The 22542-nt window shown below is 35.0% G+C and overlaps 2 protein-coding genes across 3 annotated transcripts in view; one reads left to right on the top strand and one right to left on the bottom strand.

The window, feature by feature from the left end:
* Positions 1–2934: 2934 nt before the first annotated feature.
* Positions 2935–12236, top strand: LOC145985147 (BTB/POZ domain-containing protein KCTD3-like). Its single transcript, XM_083118810.1, has 8 exons — positions 2935–3111; positions 3684–3887; positions 4783–4899; positions 5557–5696; positions 6224–6410; positions 6612–6708; positions 9651–9832; positions 11357–12236. The coding sequence occupies exons 1-8, from the start codon at positions 3003–3005 to the stop codon at positions 11575–11577; spliced, it is 1257 nt and encodes a 418-aa protein (XP_082974936.1). The 5' UTR covers positions 2935–3002; the 3' UTR covers positions 11578–12236.
* A 4854-nt stretch (positions 12237–17090) lies between these two features.
* Positions 17091–22542, bottom strand: part of Sras (Ras converting CAAX endopeptidase Sras) — a 57941-nt gene continuing 52489 nt past the window's right edge. For both annotated transcript variants that reach the window (XM_083118808.1, XM_083118809.1), the window contains one exon: positions 17091–22215. In XM_083118808.1, coding sequence (XP_082974934.1) covers positions 22010–22215 — 206 coding nt within the window. In that variant the 3' untranslated portion in view covers positions 17091–22009. The remainder of the gene's footprint in view (positions 22216–22542) is intronic.

Raw genomic sequence — 22542 nt, 5'->3', positions numbered from 1 at the left:
CGGATTGCAGCCGGGGCAGTAAATTATTCGTGTTAACGTAGTTTAACGTCTGCGAATGCACTATTTTCTCGAGTACTTTAGATAGCACAGGCAAAAGACTGATAGGCCTAAAGTCATTGTAAGAAGTGGCGATCTGCTTTTTCTGAAGTGGCAGGATTCGTGCTTCTTTCCACATTTCAGGAAAGACGCCACTGGAAAGAGAGGAGTTAATGACGTGCGTTAGCGGAGATAAAACATAAGGCAAAGAAAGTTTGAGCATTTTAGTGCTGATACCATCTACTCCAAAACTATTTGAGCGTATGCTATAAATAGTTCTATGTACATCTTTTTCAGTTACCTCAGTAAGGTTAAAATACTGTTCAGCGGTGGAACAGGTTTTGTTCTCGAAATGCTTTATTTGCTGAGCCTTAAGTGGAGGAGGAATTTCAGATTCATTGCAAATTTTACCAAAATGGTCATTAACAGCATCAAAATCTTCAGTGGTACTTATGAGAGAGAATGTATTATCGTGAGACTTTTTATTGTTAACAATACCCAATTGTTTCAACTCATTCCATGTTTCTCTCCGGTTTAAATTTTTCCTGCCAAATTTGAAGGTAAGATAACATTTCTTTTCTTGTCTTATGACAGTTGTTGTAAAGTTCCGGAGTTCTTTATATTGTCGCCAGTCGCTTGGATTGTTCGAACGTTTGAACTTTCGTAGCGTGTTATCTCTGATTCTCATCAACAATTTAACATTACTGGTGATCCACGGTGCATTTTTCTTATTGTGCTTTACGATTTTTAGAGGTGCGTCCGTGTCAAAAACATTTTGTATATTTGAGGTCAAAAACTCCACTTTATTATTAACATCATCAAGTGAGTAAAGCTTTGACCAATCTACATCAGTTATATCTTTTGCAATTCTTTATAGAATTTTGGATGATTTTATTGTCATTAAAATGTGATATGGCCTTCATGTTAGTGTCTGTGTTTAGATTCAGTTATATTTGCTAAGTGGTTGATTTTCAATCTTACCAGAATGCTGTCGAGTACAAGTCCCGACCTGGGCATGATGTTCTTTATGACTGTCCCTTTATCAATTTCATCCAATTATCACTCATCTTTGTCATTGCAATTAGCAGAAAAGTGATGCCAAATAATAAAAATAGAAATACAGTGGAACCTCAATTAAATGTTTTTCAGGGGACCAAGCTGAAGAAAAATTAAATACAGGAAAATGTAAAATCATGGAAAATTTTATAATATTTGTATATGTTGGCACCATAAAGATTGAATGTATAATACAAGAAAACGTAAAATCGGGGTTCCACTGAATTCACCTTACTTCCATTCTTCAGTACAATTTTACACTCAGAATCATATAAGTTGCAGATTTATCTTGATGGATTGATGTTTTGAGTACATTTATACATTTTACTTTTTATTTCAGTATCTGGTTGGACAGATCCTCTTCGCGTTCAAGTAATCAAAGCTCATCACAATTGGATCGTAGCTGCCTATGCTCATTTTGTTGCTTGTTACAGGTAAACAGCAATAAGTGAAATTTGTTGTACACTTCTACATGTAGTACTGTTGATTCAAATATGCCTATGTCACAAATTTACGCAACCATAGTTGTATAACAAGATAATAGGAATCTCAATGTTGTTCTTCATGGCATGCAAAGCATTGTTAATAATAATATATTAAGATATAAGTTTTCCACTAGAACTATCACAGCAATCTACGAGAGTTTTCCTTTAAAATATTCATAATTGAACACAAGATGGTCCTTTAATCACAAAATCTAATGTTTGTAAATTTGAGAAATTAATTTGGATATTTATAAGTCGTGGATATCATGGAGAGAAGTCAGCCTGAAAAAAGTATGTGGGACTAGAATGACTGTTCTCTAAGTCAATTTGAAACCTTTTTTGTTCACGTGGAAAATCTTGCACCTATGTGTAGCATTGGGTGGAAAGTGCAGAAATAATAAGGCAATGAAACCTAACACTACTAAAAAATGTATAAATAGTAACACTGTGTTCTCTTCGAGTTATAGCCACCCCACGTGGTGGAGTGGTTAGCACATCGTGCTATGACTCCAGGGGTCCCGTGTCCGAATCCTGGCCTGGATGTTTGTGAGTGCCCATTCATCCATTTCATCATATCATCATCACTCATCCCCATCTTTGCAAATTTGCCATAAGTGGCACAAAAAGTGAAGTAAAATAAAGCAAATCAATCTTAGAATTATAGTGTCAAGAGAACCAAACTTAACATACTAGTGTAGGAGTGAGTTTTTGATTGGTGGACATTGTGAATTTACAGAAGTACAAAGCTGAACTGGAACGTGGAACTCCAGCTCAATCATGCCTGGAATCCACTCCTCCGTAAAAGCATGACATCTGCTAATAAGACACCCAGAGTGAACCAATCATAGGGCAGGGTCTGTGCTCTGCCTCCTCATCCACTCATATTTATTCTTAAATTTGGTCTCCAATCAACATTCACTGATTAGAGCAATGCATTCATTCTGAACATTGGACGCCAACGCAAACTTAACCTGACTTGCAACCCAAGAACACTTGTTTAAATACAATGTTATCTTAATTATAAAACATACAAATTAGAGGTGAGGATACCACTTGCAGATAGTAGCACTAATGTGTATCCCAGGTAAAAGTCAGCACACTTGTTAGAAAGTTAGAGTTAGTAGATTGTAGTATATGCAAACAGGAAATCATTCTGCACAAAAGATGCAATAAGTTCCTTCAGTAAGTGCTTGTAGACCTGTAAATAATTTGATGTATGTAGAAAAATGTACTTATATAATAATAGCATCATAATAAGTCAAATCAAAATGGTATTTTCAATACAGAGCATTAAAAACTATATTCAAATGAACTGAAATTGTACATTATTGTTTTAACAGGCTCAAGGACTCCAGTGGCTGGCAGCATGCATTTACAAGTCCTCACATTGAGAGCTGCATTGAAAGGGTTGCCATCAATGCGAAAATGGGTCAAGGTTCCGGTGGGGAGGCAGCTACAAAAATGGTGGCTATATCTTACGGCAGCCAAGTTAGACTTTGGGGTGTGTCTGAGGATGGCACAAGAAGTAATGTTGGTGAGTAATGTTAGGATTACTATACAGGAATTCTGAGAAGTATGTGGGGAATATTGGTGATAAGAATTCTGCATGGAGTTTCTTCATAAATGTGAAATATTAACTGTTATTAAATTTATAATATTTATATCATATGTAAATTATGTTGTAAAAGTACAGTGGAACCCTATTTTACTTTAAAACACCACATCAATCAATCATTGGTGGGATTTTTCCATTATAGTCATGAAAGATAAATGCAGCCAGAGCATGGTGCTGAGAACATCACCTTCACGAATGTCCAAAATCCTGAATGTGTGGGGCCTTCCTGTACATCCCCCACATGCCTTCAGCATGTGCAGAAGGTGGGGTGGCTATTTTTTTTTTACCTATTATTAAGTTTTATAGGACCGTAGTTATTGAGTTTAAACCCTGGAAATGTTGATCTTGGGCTGAACCAAGAATTATTTGGTTATTCCAACAATTATTTCATTCAACTATATAGTGATTCACTCACCCTTAAAAATTACAAGTAAGGTTAAATTTAAATGTCATGGGTTAAGAATAAAATGTCACGATAATCTTGATTTCAGGAATTTTTAATCTTCATGTGAGAGTGGAGTATTTATTCTTCATTGGGAGTCAGCTGGTAGCATTGTCTCCCACTGGAAAGATAGGAGTGTGGCATGCAATGACCCAGCACTGGCAGATTCAAGACGTCGTTCCAATTGCTTCCTTTGATACAGCTGGTTCCTTTCTGTTGCTTGGCTGCAACAACGGTGCAATTTATTACATAGGTATGAACTTTATTTTGTGACCTTCTTAAAAATGTTGAATTATTTTGTTAGTTTTGACTACAATATCACAGAGTTAAAACACCGTGGCACTTTTGATTGAAATCTCATAACAAATGTAAGGTTCCCACTGACCTGGAAAACGAAGTTTGTGATTAAATATACAGTGGACTCTTTTTAATTCATACTTGGATAATTTTGAATTACTCAGTAATTCCAACAGAAGTTTATTACCCTTGAAATGGTATTTAATGATACATTTTAATTTTGGATAATTTGAACGTTTTTCATGTCCCCTTGGAGTGTGAATTAAATAGAGTCCACTATATATCTCATGTGAAATTATGAATATTTAAAAACAGAACTTGGGTAGGTTGATATTACTATATAGTTCAAATATTAAACATATATAAATATTCTGATCCACTTTAAATTGTTACAATGTTTAAGTATCATTATCAGTTTACAGTATTAAAAAATGTTTGTTGTAAATGTTTTGGATCAGTGATTTCATTGTTCTTCTGTAAAACTACAAGCAAGTGCTCTCAAAGAGATCAGTCATGCTAGGTTGGCATTTATTTTAAATATATGTACTCAATAAGTTGAAAGCAAATGTTGACCTAACCTGGCAGATCTCCCAAGATATAATGTTTGTATCATGTTACCAGCAAAACTTCAACTCTTACTGTAAACCTAGTTGTAATAAGTTCAAAACACAACAGAATGGTGTGGAAATTTATTATAAAATACATACATGTAAAAGTCTGGGAATTTGTTTTCCCAAAATAAGTGGGAACCCCTGTTATTTCAGTATGAAAGTCAATATATTCAAGAAGGCATCAGATAAAATAATTAGTTTTATGTTATTCTGTTTGTAGTAACGTTTGTTCTCTTCCAGATATGCAGAAGTTTCCCCTTCGGATGAAGGATAATGATCTCTTGGTAACGGAGTTGTATCGTGATCCATCAAATGATCCTATTACAGCTATCTCAGTGTATCTAACACCTAAAACAAGTAAGTGAATATCAATTACCACGTGTGTTTTGAAATTGTCAAGAACTAGGACTAGGGGATTTCAGCTTTCAGACTGAAGTGACAAGCTATAAGTAACTCCCACATGTGTCCTTTGGAAACAAACCTACAGATAAAAATGCAACTTTTTTGTATTGCAGATGCAAGCAGCACACGTTGCTTATCACTTGTGTGTGTGTCGCTTGGACTGATCAGTTTTGTGAGTAACGTGAATCATGTCACCTTGGTTGTTAGTTGTGCATGCACATTGTGGGCCCTGACACTTGTTCTTCGTAGCTTGTCACTTTGGTCTGAAAGCTGTCTTATAGAAACTGCTATATTTTAATAATGTAATCTAAGTTTACCACAGAATTAATGAAAAACACACAATTTGCATAATTCACGATACATATAGGGATTCTGAAAGTGTCAATCTACATTTGTATTCAGACACATGGTATCAATAGTGACATGTACATAGTAGTTTTTTTAGTTTTTTTTTACAGAAATACTGAAAGGGTCCTGAAGTTCCTTGTGACATTTAAGAGACCTAGCCATGCCTCCTCAAGTTTACAGGCTGACTAGCAACAAGCTTCACTCCCTTCTCACAATACTTTCGCTATAACTATTTCTAACTTACTTTTCCTCATTCTCTTATAGGTTTGTGTGGAAATTGGATTGAGATAGCTTATGGTACAAGCTCAGGAACAGTTCGTGTGATTGTTCAGCACCCTGAAACTGTAGGCCATGGCCCTCAACTTTTCCAGACGTTCACGGTACACCAGAGTCCAGTAACCAAAGTAAGTTCAACACTGTGTGAAATTTATTGAGAAATTAATTTTGAGTGAACAGTGTGCATGTCAAATATAATGCTATATTGAAACTGTCAAAGAATTACTGTTGTTAAGAAATCATTAAAACTAGTGCTGAGCAGATACTATTTCCAATTCTCAATCAATCGGTACCTATGCTTCAAAGTTTAACATGTAAGTATTCCCTGCTAATATATGCACCAATTTGCCAGCATTTTGCTTGAAATGTTCAGGAATTACACTGGAATATTAAAGTAACTGTCATTTAATTTCAAAGTTCATTTTTCACACAATACTGGTGCAAAGAAAATGAACATGTTGAATTTTGTATAATTTTGAGGATAATTAGACTTCATGAAAGTGTAGCATGACTTTTTAACAGACCCCACAAAATACCCAAACACCAGGAAAATATCAGCTGGTAACCATGAATATATTTCAACTGATAGTGCCATCAACTGATTCCAATACACTGGCATTTGTTTTTTACATATTTTTAAATTATTTCTTTAAAGGTTACCTTATCAGAGAAGTTTCTGGTGTCTGTGTGCAGCGAATATAACCATGTAAGAACTTGGAGTGTGACTCGTTTTCGTGGCATGATTTCAACCCAGCCTGGGTCAACTCCTGTAGCTTCATTCAAAATTGTGTCTCTCGAAGAAGTAGAACCAAACATCAGCTATTCTGCTGGAAATGACTGTGGTAAGTACTTGCTGACTGCAAAATTTGTACAAAATGCATTTGCTATTCTTTACCTGAATATTCTTATAAATATAAGACATTTTATTCTGTATTTTCTTTCCCTTCAAAATCTCATTCCTACATACCTAGTAGAAAAATTATACCTAATGCAGAAAAATTATTATTGCTTTCATTTTAAAATATTTTTTTTCTGATTTGTAGGTCCATTTGGTGAGCAGGATGATGAACAAGTATTTGTTCAAAAAGTTGTTCCAGAAACAGATCAATTATTTGTAAGATTGGCTTCCAATGGAAAAAGGTAATTGTATGTGCATGTTTATTTTTTTCTATGCTTGATGGGGGGGGGGAGGGGAATTGTTACAATAGATGAGCTGACATCATGGTCTTTTATAGGGAAATATATAGTATTGAATTTAATCAGTGATTGTATCCAATACTTTCTGCTCGAAAATTGTATGGCAAAAGAGGATTTTGTGATAAAATTGTAACTGTTATAATATTTTATCTCTTATATGTTACTTTATGAATTGCGTCAAATGAGAGAAGGTGCCATGTGCAGAAAAGTGCATATAGTTTATCGAGATACATGCGAACATTAAGAAACAGTACACACCTTAATGTAGGTCTTTCCTCCACCGTCAGTTGTGTGATGATACCACCAACATTGTGAACAATCATTCTACAGCACAGCTTCCGCTGCATCAGGGCTCGTCACTTATTAATACATCTGTGTGAAGGGTATAACACGAATTGATGTTTTCTGCTCCATTGATTGGTAAAACCTGAGGAGGTTCTTGCTATATGACTTGATGCCTTATCCATATGAATGCGAACGAATGGTGTCCTGTCCATACAAATGTGGTGTGTCATCACACACACACACACGAAAGTGTCATAATGTTCCCCTTGAAGAATGTGGCATTCACCTTTGCACTGTGGGCAACCTCATGAACAGCCAACTATCCTTCATAACAGAGTTGAGCAATAACCACGAATCCCTTTGGGAAACTTGACTTGCAGTGGCGAAAAAAATTCATGAAGTTTCACATCACGTTTTCAGTATTTTATGGCTTGAGTTTCGCCACACTTTGAAAGGTAGGTAAATGTACGCCTCATCCAACATCACCACAAAGCTTCATTTTCCTCTTACCAGGTGACACTTGTAAAGTTTACAGCAGTTTGTTTTCAGTCCTTTGATATGCCACAGTTGCAGAGTGAATAGTTTTCAACCACGAACATTGATAAATGGCTGCATTACCATGTGTTGAAGTTCTATTTAGTGGCATTGCACTGCTATAACTTTCCTTTCCTGCTTACTTGTAGAAACATTACAGCACTACATATATTTTTTTGTTCTTTACAGTTTACTAGTTGATTACCTGGTGTTGCGAGAGTATTTATTTATCACAATCTTGTATTAGACAGGAAAATAATAAATTCTAACTGTAGTGTAAAATGTAACTAATTTTAGATGTGATTGTGAATGTCACCAATTAGCTTAGCGACTCTGTAAACTATGGATTCGACACAAATCTAGGTCATTTGTGGCATTTTATTTTTCACCCCCTCTTACGCCCCATGCCGATAGGTGATGAACTTGAAGTTGAACCGCATTGAGGGTGTCAAGAAAACTATGGATTCCACACTAATATCGGTTGTTTTCGCAACACACCCTGAATGTTGGACAACCCGAGAAACACTATCGTTGTGCAGAATTTAATATCTGTCGTTTTGGATTATTTTTACATGTCACTCCTTCCCACCCAACCCCTAGGGATGTCAGGGGGATCTTACCCCCAAAATATTATTTCCAGATTGCAAGTGATGTGATACGTGTATCAGGTTTGGTTGAAATTGCTCCAGGCATTCTAGAGTTATGCAGGAACAAACATACACACCCACAGACGTACATCCATTTTTATACTAGGGTGAATCAAAAAGTAAGTTACACCCGACCCATGTTCCTGTACTAAGAGAGATAAAATAATCACGCTTGGTGGCAACACTGTTTGGAATGTTTTCTTAACACACCAGAAGCAGCCGTACTTCAGCTGGTTTAGTATGCGAGTAGTCACAGTGTGAGTATGGCATGTCGTATTGAGGTGGCGTTCAACATTTAGGTGCGCTCCATCATCCGATTTTTGTGGGCACAAAGGCATAATCGGGGTGAAATCCATCGCCAAATTGTCGAGGTGTATGGTGAGAATGCAATGTCACACCCCATGATCATGAAATGGTGCCAGATGTTCGAAGAGGAATGAACGAACAGTGTGTTGGGCAGCCTGCAACTGTGAACACTATTGACAAAACTGAGCGTGTGAATGCAAGCATCCTTGCCAACCGCCACGTGAAAATTAAAAGAGATTGTAAGTGAACTGAACATATTCTACAATAGTGTGTCTATGCTGATTCATCACCAGTTGGGTGTATCGTAAACTGTGCTCTCACTGGGTGCCGCGATTGTTAACTGATGAGCACAAAAGTCAACTCAGTTAAAATTGACAGAATTTTTACACACAAGAAATAAAAAAACTGGTCACACAATTCAAAAAGTGCTTGGAATACTTTGGTGACTATGTCGAAAAAAGTTAAATGTTCATGCATTTTTGTACAATAATTATTATCTTTCTAGTGTGTTTTGTTTGTTTTTTTACAGGGGGAGGTGTAACTTAATTTTTGATACACCCACGTATATATAGAGAAGATTGTGATGACCATAGTGACCTGCCCAAAAAAAAAATGTAAAATTTCAAATTTCTTCTTGCTCTTTTTATAACTTCAACTTGTGTCTTTCAGCACAAAGGCAAAACAGACTTCAACTCTCTATTACAGTTAGTTCTGCTATTTTTCACATTGCTTGCACATTTGATAGGGGCATGCTTAGAAAGCCCCATCTTCTTAAATTTCCAGCCAGGACAGAGGTGGCATGTAAGTGCCTTACTATCAGGGAAAGCGTTAATTCTGCTGCAAAATTGTAGGTGGAAAAGTGTACTACTTTACACAGGAATGAACTGAACAAGTTCATTGTTTAAGCATATAATTTTTTCACTTTTCAGAATATAAGGACCTTACATTTCCTAATGGCAATCCTGTGTATAGATCTGCAGAGAGCAAATATGTTGGAGCAGGGGGGACTTGCTGCAGTTTTTACTGACTTTTCATATTGAATATAGCATGCAACTAAATCGGCATATATGCATGCTCTCACACCAGATTTACACACTGTGTTTTTTCTTCCAGAGTGTGTGTGATAAAGTCGGTGGATAATACAACCATTACTTCATTTTGTGTCCATGAGTGTGAAGGCTCCAGTCGTATGGGGTCAAGACCACGTCGCTTCATATTCACTGGTCACAGCAACGGGGCCATTCAGATGTGGGATCTCACCACGGCCTTGGATCTTGCAACCAAGGGAGAACCTGGTGGGTATTGCAGTTTCATATAAACACAGTGAGGGTGCATAAATATTACCAGGCAAATTGTCTGCCTATAGATATTTTTTAATTAATAAGGTTGTAAATAATGTGCGTCAGAGGTCATCAACTGCTTGTTCGCGTTTTATATTGATTCCTGAACCTTTCATTGCTTAAAAGTAAAGTGAATGAATGCAGTGATGGACAATTTACCAGGTAATATTTATGCATTCCACTGTATGTTTTTCTTGTTAGGTTCTTGGTAATCTTTCCTTTAGTGGTATGATGAACCTGAGTTCTTTGCAAGTGTCCCACGTTTGAAGTAAGCTGCTGTCAATACAATATCATGCCAGTGCTATAAGAAATAAATTGCTAATAGGTGCCATCACAAGGTAGGGGAGGAAGGTTGCCCGAAATACAACCAGCCATTCCTCTTCCACTTTATCCTTGTCAAACATGAATGGTTTATTAGCCTCCATATTAATGTGTGTGTGACCAGGTGAATGCAATGGGTCTTCTCTTGGGAAAAGAAACTACATATTTACTTTATAAAACATGAGCATATAAAAATTATACCTTTATTCTCATAAAATAAGGAGTGAAATATTCAGGTTATGCAGGATATGTAATGGAAACATAATGGACTTTCGCAAAAGTAAAACTGATCACAGTGCCAATAATAAATTAGAAAGAAATATAAAAGGTATTAGAATTATAAAAACAAAAAAAAATTAAATAACAATGAATTTGGAAACCTTTATTTCACTTGGGTACCAACAGTTAGGAAAATAAATAATCAAGACAGTAACATGTAGTGATAAAAAAAATGGCACTTAAGCGTAGAAGCTGGCAACAGTGAGATTAAATATTTTTGTTACAATAAATAATTGGACATCTTGGAACTGAATTCAGCAAACTATGTAATATGCGGTACAGGTGTCGTTTTTCCAACTCCATTGGGTCTGATGTTACAAATAAGAAGTTTGTGAAATGTAACCTGTTAAAAAGTAATTAATGTGTTGTTTATAACTATATATAGTTGTAAATACATGATAAACTAGCACTCTTTCAGCGGAACCGTTTTTTCGTATTTCTCGTGTATTTATCTACTACTGCGTCATTCATTTCCCAAATACAAATACAGTGAATTAACATTAAAAATAAAGTTGTTTAAAATATAATTGCAGAATTATGCATTTAATTACTGGTTAATCCAATATATCAGATTGGTAAATTTATCATAATTTTACCAACGAACTGTTACACTGATATGCTTACATAAGCCAATCCCAGTAGTGTCTGTTTGTTCCATCCCTGCATTTATACATACCTAAATTAACAGAGTATGCTTTGCTTCTTTCTTTCTTATAGTTTATAACATGTGTCATAAGTATTCTTAATTCCTGAAATACTGGAAATATAGTGGAATCTTAAGTTCCACTTTATTGGCCTCAGTATCAGAAATAATTTGTGAGCTTATGTGTGCCTACTATCATTGAGAACCTGTGGTGTAATCATGAAATTTATTTTCAGCAACCCAAACATCTGGAGGACCCACAGCTGAGGAGCTTCTGAAGCTACTGGACCAGTGTGACCTGAGCAACTCCCATTGCTCCACACCGTGCATCTCCCCTTGCCCATCAATGGCTGCAAACGCCGCTGCGAGAATCAAGGCGTCAAACGTTGCCTTTCTGAATCAATCCCAGGAACCACAAGATTCAGAGGCTGACGACAGACATGGTGTTCACTGTTAGCACATATCATCTACTTTTATTTATTATTATTATTTTTATATATATATGTATATATATATACACACATATTATTTTTGGTATTCAATAAGTACGAGGAAACTTTCTTTCTGGTAGACAGGATTGTTCGTGTACTATGGTGGTGTATCCTGGTCACTGTGATATATAAAGTCTTAAAGATATTGACACATGACAAGTAGCAGTTGGAATATTTGAGCCAAAGATGGTTGTACGTAATGCTTTTGCCATTGAGATGAAAATTCATGAGATTTTTGTGTATTAAAATAATTGCTGTTACCTTTAGTGCAGATGAGCATTATTAATTCTTCCACATCATCTGCATATCAAGATTCCTCAGGGCTGTGATCCACTAGCAGTGTAATTTGTCTGTTAACATTTTCTTTGGGATATACATGTATCTAAATGTTGAAAAGTAGAAAGCATATTAATTTATGTGAATTTTGTAAGTGTTGTGCCCCTTCATGTGTGTAGTGTGTAAAAATTATTACATATCCTTAAGGTGTAAGTTAGTTGGACATGTTCCATTGTTTTATACCGCTTTGAGTTTTGTAAGAATGTGATGTATTAAAGCTGTTGTTTTTACTTGCATTATAAGGCAATTGTTTCTAACTGAAAATTACCAATATTTGATATCATAAAAACTGTGTTTTATTTCAAACTGTTCCTCATGGAGAGGTCAAAGTCAAAGTTTATTTCTTTAATAAACTTTATGTTCATCATGTTTAATTTGTTGCTAACCTTAGATATAGATGCAAACATCCAGTGCATTTTGTTTGTTTGTTTGTTTTTTCTTTCTTTGAACATACACAATGCACTGAATGTTATAAGAACATGAAACTTTGTCATATAGTTAAAAGTTTCTAAACTCCACAGGTAAAATATCAACATTTTCTCACGTGCACTGCTTATGCCAGTTCTTCAGATATAGAGCAGTACAAAAAATTTGCAAATGAAACTTTACATCAGCTAAGCAGTGAATTGAGACTGTGTTTTTAGGTTAAAGCGAGATTCTCTGAATCACCATGCAATGAGCATCCATCAGAAATTGAACCTGGGACAGTTTTATAGCTATGCGAATGTGCTGTCTTGATGTATGGTCATGGAAATAAATACTTCCCCCTTAAGACTACTGGGGAAGTATTTTTTCCATGACTGTACATGGGCCTCCCCGATGGCATTGTGATAATGCTCTCTTGAATTTGAGTTTTTTTTTTTAAAGTCCACTTTATGCACAGTAAGGCTAATCGGGACTGGACCTACAGTTTAATGTGGAATCCAAACCACTTGTGCTTCCACCAGGAATCGAACTCGGATAATGCTCTCTTGATTGTTTAGTTTTACTTTACATTGCTGCCACTTTTGGCTAATCACAAAGAGGACAATGCTGTCACTATGTAGTCAAGGGATCCTGGGTTCGGTCACCTATGGAGACAGTTGTTTAGATCCCACTTTAAACTGTATGCCCAATCCAGAATTTTGACACTTGAGATAAGAAGGTCTCGATTGGTAGTTAGTGTTGTCTGTTTCAGCAAGTTAGTGGTCAGTTGTCACTCACAATATGTGCGTTTATTTTTCAAGGTTATTCTAAACTAATTTTGATAGTGTTTTCCTTAAAGTGCACTGAGGTTAACTCATTGGCAACCTAATTTGACATAAGAACAGAATTGCCAATGTTAACCTTTAAAATTGTTCATTACATAGGAAATGTTTTTTTTTTTAAGTGACCATACTAATATGTTTAACCCATTTGTGCCCAGAACAATTTTCTTCTGATTTACATCAAAATTGTCGCATAGGCTATTGTGGAATTTATAATATAGGGAAAAATGTGTATATATATATACTATATATATATTTACTCATGGGTGTAAAATTAATTGGGCAATTATGAGGCACAAAAATAGTATTTCTCGAGATATTTATTTAAAGAAATTAAATTTTTACACATTGGGCAACAAATAAAGTGAACGTCTTGCTTCACTTTCAGAAACTAACTTTAACAAATCTCTCTGCATGTTATAATCAGTAAAAATTGAAATATACTGCACATTTCCATGTCATGTGGATACATGCAATATTCCAAAATATGGAAAAGTCTAAGAAACCTAAATCTTCAACTTTAGCAGAATGAATTTCAGAATCATGGTAAGCAAGCTCAAAAAATGTTACTTTTCCCCCATATTTTTACATTTATTAGCTTGTACATATTTTTTTTTGTTATTTTACATATTTTTACATATTTCCTGACAGGTTCCATTTTCATGCTACTCCTATATTTTACCTTATTTCTTAAATACCAAAGGTTTTCCATTCATCTTTATTCTGTTCATTTTGTACTCTATTTTAAATCTTGACAAGAGAGAATGCAAGCTCAAGTTTCAGTGAAATTCGGACAGCCAAGAGCTTAGAAGAGAAAAGTAAACAATCAACAATTTGTAGCATTATGGCGGGAATCAGTTACGTGTTGTTATCTATTCAGGACTTTCACAGTAACCATCACAATGCCGAGAAAAGCACAATGAATCGCTTTAAAACTCAAGAGTTTCATTTCAGTTATTTTGTAATTTCCGTAAAATTAAAATGACGTTTAGTAAAAGGTTCCTGGTGCTCGCTTCAATTGGTAAACACCAGGCACACATGCTATGTGGTTCCAAGCAGATAGAGCCGTTTCTAATAGAACCAATCAACTTAAGAGTGAAGTTGAATTTTAAAATGACCTGTGCCTTGTCTTCACTCACTGACCAATCAGTATTGAAGATTAGGCACACACAGGAGATGTACTACGTAGAAATTTTCAGCGAGTTCAAGTCCTGGTCGAGCCTGCATTTTTCGCTGAAAATTTCTACATGACCAATCAGTGTTTCAAGCAATTCCTCGAGAAGTATGCCACATGCAACATCTTGGATGATTGAACACAAAAAAAGAAACTATGCTTCGACCATCTAAAATGAAACAGTACTGAAGATAAGAAAAGAAATTCAAGATGCTCCAATTTAGGTTTCTGTCAAGTTCAGACTTCAGATAACGAAAATAGACTACTTGACAACTTGGTCATTGGTTTGACCAAGATGAAAATACTAACCTTTACAGATTTTACTGACAATTTTCCACTCCTGCATACCGACAGGTTGAGATCATTTCATTTACTTATTACTATCAGTCCACAAAATTTTACTTTGTAGATTTTGCTTGGAACAAATGGGACACAGTGGCCGAAAGAAATAACGAACATGAACAATGCAAAGGATATCATAAAACATATTAAATTACAAGTAAAGAAAACAAGTTGAGTCTTTAAAATGTGGTACATCCTGTTTGGAAGAACCATGATTGTGCAGCTTGCATTATGATTTTGTAGCTTTCCAACACTTCTTGAATAGTTAGTTGACCTTATGTTTCAATGTATTTTTGCTGATAATGTTTTCTTGCGGCTTTAATCCCATTATTATTGTGGGTTGCAATGGGTGACTCTCTTGAAATGAACCCAAATGTCAACCTCTCTTCCACATAGTACACCCTGAACTGCATTTCAGACCCCAAGGTCCGTATAATCTGTGGGGCTCATGCTGTCATGTCCATGTATGTTTGAGACTGTCCCTTCATCATGTCATCTTATCACCATTCATCCACATCATCCCAATCAGCCAAAAGTGGTAGAAAAGCGAGGTAAAATAAACTAAATCAAAACCCATTAATATGGTGGTGTTTCAGGCATACAACATTTTAAATTGTTTTCATGTGCATGTTCAATATATCAATCACCATCATCTTCCCATGTTCTTCCGTAAATTTCTCACACATATACACACTGCTGTTTGGTTGTTTTTGTTAATTTCTTACATTTGGGTTCCCCAAACTGATCAACCTAGTTAGATCACTGCTGCTAAGCTATGTCAATAACTAAGGATCATAAGTGATCATTACTTTGTTGTGTGCATGACACAAGGTGGGCATAAAATGTATGAAATTACAGAGAATAGTGAAATAACAGTGTCACAGTATGTTCTTAAAATTCTGGATGTATGGGTATCAGCTGTTATATTGAAACACATACGTGGGTTTGAAATTTAATAGTGGCAACTATTTATTCTCAAATGATACAAAAGAGATACCTCTGTGAAACTTTTACAGCCCTTCGACGTAGTCACCAGCATTGTGTACAACGTTGCCAGCAACGTGAAAGTCATAGTATTTCTGTAGCAGTGCCTGTTCTGTTGATGGTTTCATTGGAGCAGTCTATTGCCTGAAGAATCTCTGGAACAGTTCAGAAGCTTCATCTTAGGGATCAAATCAAAGTCACAGGGGCTGGTAGAGCATCTGCCAGCCCCATCAAGCTAACAAATCAGCCACAGGTTGCGCTACATGCATCCAAGCACTGTCCTGCAAAATGATGGGAAGATTCAGCAGAAATAATCCCCTCTTCTTTCGCAATGCAGGTCGCAGGTTATGTTCCAAAAATGAACGGTAACACTGCACATTGATGGTCTGTCCTGGAGGTATGGCGAGAATCACCAGAACTTTCACATTAGTGGGGTTCCGACCACACAACTTGAGACTGCCAACTCCAACGATATTCTATTCCTCTCGTCACTGCACATACACATGCGCCTAGTGTAGGAAAGAAGAGTCCATTTACTGGGAGGTAGCTTAGGTATCAAAGTACCACGTGGTATAAGTGAGAAGCACTGGTTGTTTCATGGCATATATACAGCAGTGTTGCCACTATTAAATTTCCAACTCATGTGTGATACTCAATGCAACAATATATAAGTGTTCAGTTGCGAGGGTTTTGGTATCTCCACAGTGCAACACTGCCACACATTTCTATTTTAGTTTTCGTGGATAAGTTTGCCTTATGCCTACATTACATTCTCAGATTACAACACACAATAGATCCAACTCACACAGTTCTAAATGATGGAGTTAGGCAAGGTTCATAAAGAGCAGAATGCATTTATCTACATTCACCTTCATTTACATATAATAAAGGAAAATAAATTTCTAAAATATTTTTATTATTAATATTTTCTTTTTTATACAAATTTAATATTATCACTGTTCAATTTTGTACTTGAAAATTATTCTACAATATAATAGGTTTTTTGTAACAAATTCCACATTTAAAAAGAACACCACAAAATTCAGTTCCAAGTTGAATTCAGGATATGTAAATTGTTAATGTTCAAAAAAGAAGACTGCATTAAAAACTAATTACCAGTTACAGTATAGTTACAAGGAACCAAGAATAAGGAAGTACCACTCATCATTTAAATTTTATGTATATATATATATATATATATACACATACAAAATATGTTACACTATACAAAAACAGTCTTCAAAAACCACATTTCAAACTGAATAGTACTACATAGATATTGATATCAAAAGTATACATTTAATTCTGCTTAATAACTGAACATCAGATCTCAATATCTGAATATAATTTACTGCTACAATGGTATAAATGCAATTTGTGAAGGTCTATGCATTACAAATGAACTCGTACAGATGCAATGTTAGACCAACAAAAAAGATTTTCGTAAATAAATTAGGTTTTTTTTATAAAGTACAAGCTTCTTTCACTTTACAATTCAATGAAAATACAATAGGAACATCATGGTAATGTACAAGTTCAAAAATATTACTTGTGCTACATATTTTTTGTTGTTATTTAGGTTATACATAAATTATTTTTCTCTATAAATGGAGCCAGATGGGATGATGAATGGCAGCACAGGTCGAGGAAACACTACAGGAGACAGACTAGTGATGTTGCCGGAATTCTTGGTGGCCATGCCTTTTCAAGAAGCATCTTCCATAGAAGTGACAGGGTTTGGCTGCCCGTCAAGTGAATCTCCACTGTTTACTGGGCATACAGATTCAACAACCATCATGTAAGGTGATCTCTATTTGTATTTTGTTTTTCTTCTGCAGAATAACCAGAAATTCCACTGCACACTAACTTAAATCAAGTGTGTTTGTTGTTAATTGTGAAAATACATGAGCAAAGTAAAAAAAATAGCACACACTACAAAAAAAAAATCCATGTTTCTCATCTGCATTATCAAAGACCAGAATCAAGGTTAAAACTGGCATGCAAATGAAGAATGTGAAGACATATTTTATCCTATCTTTCTGTTCCAGACAGTGTAGATGAGAAATCCATGAAACATTGGGTTTTCAAAGTTTAAATCCACTTTATGTTCAAATAGGTTAATCGTCACTGGACCTATAGTTTAAAGTGGGATCTGATCCACTGTACAAGGTGCTTCCACTGGGAATCAAACCTGGGACCACTTGATTATAGGGTAACAGCATTATCACTAGGCAGGAGATTTTTAGGTGCTCAAAAATTGAAAAATAATTTATTTTTTATGTTCTACAAACAGTGGAAACATGTGGTTTAAAGTCAAAAACATTTTTATTCAAAGACTCAAACAAATAAATAGATACAAGTGAGCAGGACGTTAGATGCTTGTTGCACTCTATTGATTACAATGAACAACAAAGCATATTTCCAAATTGTTCATTGAAAATGCATGCCAATTATCTCTGAACAATGACCTTTCCACATCACACATAGTCAGAGGTGCATGTTTGAACTGAGGGATGTCATGCATACTTGCACCATCAATTTCACCTACATGTTCACTCTCCAGAACCTAAGCAACTTTGCACAGTTTTTGGTATGCTTGTTCTTTTCGAACAGATTTCAGAATTTGTCTTTAAGCACTTGCATGCGTGTCCATGACAGAGAGTTCAATTTCCTTCCAACTGCACTAACATCCTTCACTGTTTTGCAAAGCAGTTGCGTGGAAGTTTTCAGTTTTTCTATCACACCACACAAAAAGGTTAGATTTACTGACAGGAATGCCAAATCGTTTTGTAAAGATTCATGTTTCAATAAATCTTCAAGTACTGCAATGGACGACGTGTCAATTTTATCAAACTCATTCACAACAGACGCAAAAGCTTCAAAATTATTTGTTGTATTATTACTGTTTATTTAGTCTATTTTATGAATTAACTACAAAATATGTTTTCCACAAATAATTTGGAAACATTATTTTGTCTGGAATGTCTAAAATATGTACACAATATGTTCTTTCCTTAAAAATATGTATTTTATGCGAAAGTAAAATTATGCATTTTTATGTGAAATAAGACTTCGCAGATTACATTACAACTATATGGTCAGCACTCCTATCGAGTTTGGTTGACTTCCAAAACAACAGAAAAAAAATGTGTTTTTACCTAAAAATCCACTCCCTAGTTATCACTACACCCCCCGGGAAGGCTCATGTCAGATATTTAGTGTGCTGTGCTCTGCTCCTGCATCCAGCATGCAACATGCTGCTACTTTCTTGTACGTCAAAATTTATCAATGTGCTTTTGTGTGAGAAAATTAACTCACTGAAGCAATACTCCTAATGTTTATCGACAGACTTAGGGTGACTAGATTATTCTGAATCCCTCCCATACAACCATTTTGACCTGCATTTCACTCTCAATATATTAACAACAAAACTTAGGTAATTATGTACTACATACAGATCTTGCTATGTACTTCATTAAGAATTATCTTACGCACGCATTATTTATAAATACCACTTCGATAAAACATCCTAAATGTAGTGATTGTTTCACATATTTTCATAGAGCGGTCCAGTCCAGTCCAAGTGATGTTAAGATCAGATTCATGTACAAGTTTCAATCTGTATTTTGTGCACTGAACAGCATACGACTCTTGTAATATGCATGTACATGTAGGACTTTGAGGCTTTGTGCGTTTCTTGAAAGTGCCACAGGTACTCAGCATGCTTCAATATACCAAAGAAAATGCACAGGATGTACATAAAGTTGCATTACCCCTTCAAAAAAGTACTATGCCTCAACTACACACGATAGAGCAGTGCTGTCTTTTGCAAATTGCTCTGACAATATCAAAAGTTTTAAAAATTATTATCTGCAGGAATTACAAGCCCCATGTATCCTTATTCTTTGTAAAGATACAAAAACAAATTCTATTCTGAGTCCAAGTAATGAATTGCTGTTCCATGACAATATAGGAATAAGTTTCTCTCCAAACAAAGACACACTATTTAAAAAATATAAAACCTTCTGGCAAAAGACAGTACTGCTCTGTCTCAAATGGTTGCAACGTAATGATTATTGAAATGGTTGGAGATGTACACTCCATACTTCATATCTGGTCTTCATGTCTGTTATGGTGAGCCAAAAACCACCTGTTCCTAGAGGCCCACAAATTTAGTTTTTGACAAAAACACGAAATATGAAAAAACATGCTGTAATGTTCATTTTTCATGTGTCTGAAAGGTGTGAGGTGCATTTTCCTACCCTGGTTTGCCAAATATACTCAAACACGAAATTTACCGTTTATATACCAACGCGACACTTTCTGAAGTATCCTGTGAGTTATGCAATTCACGGAAAATTGATTAATTCTGCTGTAAATATTTGAGAAGCAAAAATGGACCCCTTTACACAGGAATAAACTTAATATACTCTGGTAACTACATAAATGTGCTATTAGAAGGGATAAGTTTATTTTGTGTAAAAGTGCAGTTTTTAAATCAAATTTAGGATTATATTCACAATTTTAAAACCAAAATGTCATCTTATATAGCACTTTTAGATTTTATTGTATTAACTTTCTAATATGCAGATGATTTTTCTGGGACAAAATATCTAAGAAGCATACAATAAGGAAGTGAACGAATTATTCAAGCTCTTCATTAATGCTGAGCCAATACCACTTCGAACATATTGCAACTTGAATATTGTAACAATTTAGAATAGTTCAGAATATTTAAAAACTTTTATGTATGAATCTAAATCATATCAATCTACTGGAGTTTTCCCTTAAAATATTCATAATTTTACATGATATAATTATTCAAATGTATATGTACGCTATTGTTGTTATCAATGTACATTCCTGTCCTGATAAAGTAGCATGCTTTCTAACTTTTTAATTTAACTATGCGTGCCAATTTACATGAACATGTGTGTAACTTGTACATATTCCATGCTTCTCTATTCATTCTATGGGAATAGTAGAGTGGGATACATAAGTATTACCAAGCAAACTGTCCAGCACCATGTTTACTATCTTGTTATGTGCAAGAATTGAATCAAAATGCCAAACAAACTGCTGTCTACCTATGTACCAGTGTACATAAAAATCAGTTCGTGAGAAACAAGTACAATGGAAGAGAAAAAATAGAGAAAATAGTAATGGACAATTTGTACAGCAAAACCTGTGCATCCCAATGAAAAACGTACGGTGAACCAGGCATACATCTGTACACAAGCTGATCATGATTAGTTTGTGAGCTTTTTCCAGTGTAATTTCATGTGTCACATGCCTAGGTTCCCATTTTTAAAAAAGTGATCTTGATCCAAGATGGCAGCTTTCAAAAGTGGTTTGGTAGGTTTTCCACCATCCCCAAACTACATGTACACATATAACATTTCAATAACCACATGCATTTCGGTTTTATTCAGCCCGTTCTGCACTTTTGGACCACCCTGTACAACAGAACAATCCACATTTCTCTGAAACCACACTATGTTCTTTCAACTTACGCTAAATAACAAAAATCAATCATTCAATTCTTTCAATTAACTTTATGGTGATTGATATGATCCTCTATACATTATGAATTATGGCAACCCTTACAAAAAAAAAAATACAAAAAAACTTGCTGCTTTGCTGAATTCGACATTTTCTGATAAAATACTTATTCTAATACATGGTGCATTTTTCTCTGGAAAAAGTTTTCTGGCAACTTTCGTAAGTCACTTTACTATGGTGATAGAAACAATATTGATGTCAACTTATTCATAAGAGCTACTGAAGACATTTTGATATATTCATATTTGATCATATATAATATTTATATTCCTTTCATTAACAAGAATGACTATTAGTGTTTATTCTCACCATAAAAAAAAAGATGGCTGTCCTGCCAGAAAAAAAGCACTGCTAATATGTATATCTGATCTTAATCTAAACAATTCACATACAACTTTAACAACTGACAACATGATAAACACCTTCAAAATATCATGTAAAAACTGACACAATTACACATACTTTACACAGTCATAACATTATGTACATTTTATGGTAGTAAAAAGATAATGACTATGATATAACAACTTACGGCACATCAAATCCTGCATTTTTGTTTTGTATAACATTTCTTCATAACTATTTCTGGCAATTATATTCACTTCCACTTCCTTTACAGACCTATTTTTCATCTTCCAGCAGTGTTAAGGTATGTTAGCTTGCTTCCTTATCCAAAAGCGCAACAGCAATGCCTTCAACTGATAGCCATATCACATATTTACCTGTTATTTTATCACCTAAGCCTTGATATCGTCAACGGTTCTTCCAAAAGATATCATTGCTGTACAAAGAGGGATTAGTCAATGGTGTAAGCAACAGGCACCAGCTCACTAGTCCTACAACAAACAAGGTCATAAGAATAATCCTCTGAGGATCCTTGTACGTTAACAGTTCCGTGAAATCTGGGAAACCCATGTGATTACAGAATGCATGAACTATGAATGGAGCCACAAAATGACCTAAAAGCAATAGGAGGCAATATAAATATCAGCATTATGCACAACTAGAAGACATTTAATAATGTTTATTTACTCAAAGTTTCAGATGTTATGTTATTGCAATACACAATGAAATTCCAAATAATTAGGGAGAGCCAGTACCACTTTGAATAAATGCTGATACCAGTGTTGAGAGATTACCACCAATACGGATACTTCAAAATTGCAAAATTGAAAGAAATCAACATTGTTCACAATGTTTATAAATATAAATATTAATATGTATGAGAGCAATATACAAAATGTATGTTCTAAAATAACCGTAATTTCACAAAATTCATTTCTTGC

Source organism: Lepisma saccharinum, chromosome 3 (genome assembly GCF_977018435.1).
Source record: "Lepisma saccharinum chromosome 3, izLepSacc3.1, whole genome shotgun sequence".
In the NCBI taxonomy this organism is placed as follows: Eukaryota; Metazoa; Arthropoda; class Insecta; order Zygentoma; family Lepismatidae; genus Lepisma; species Lepisma saccharinum.
This window is presented reverse-complemented; position numbering and strand designations above follow the sequence as displayed.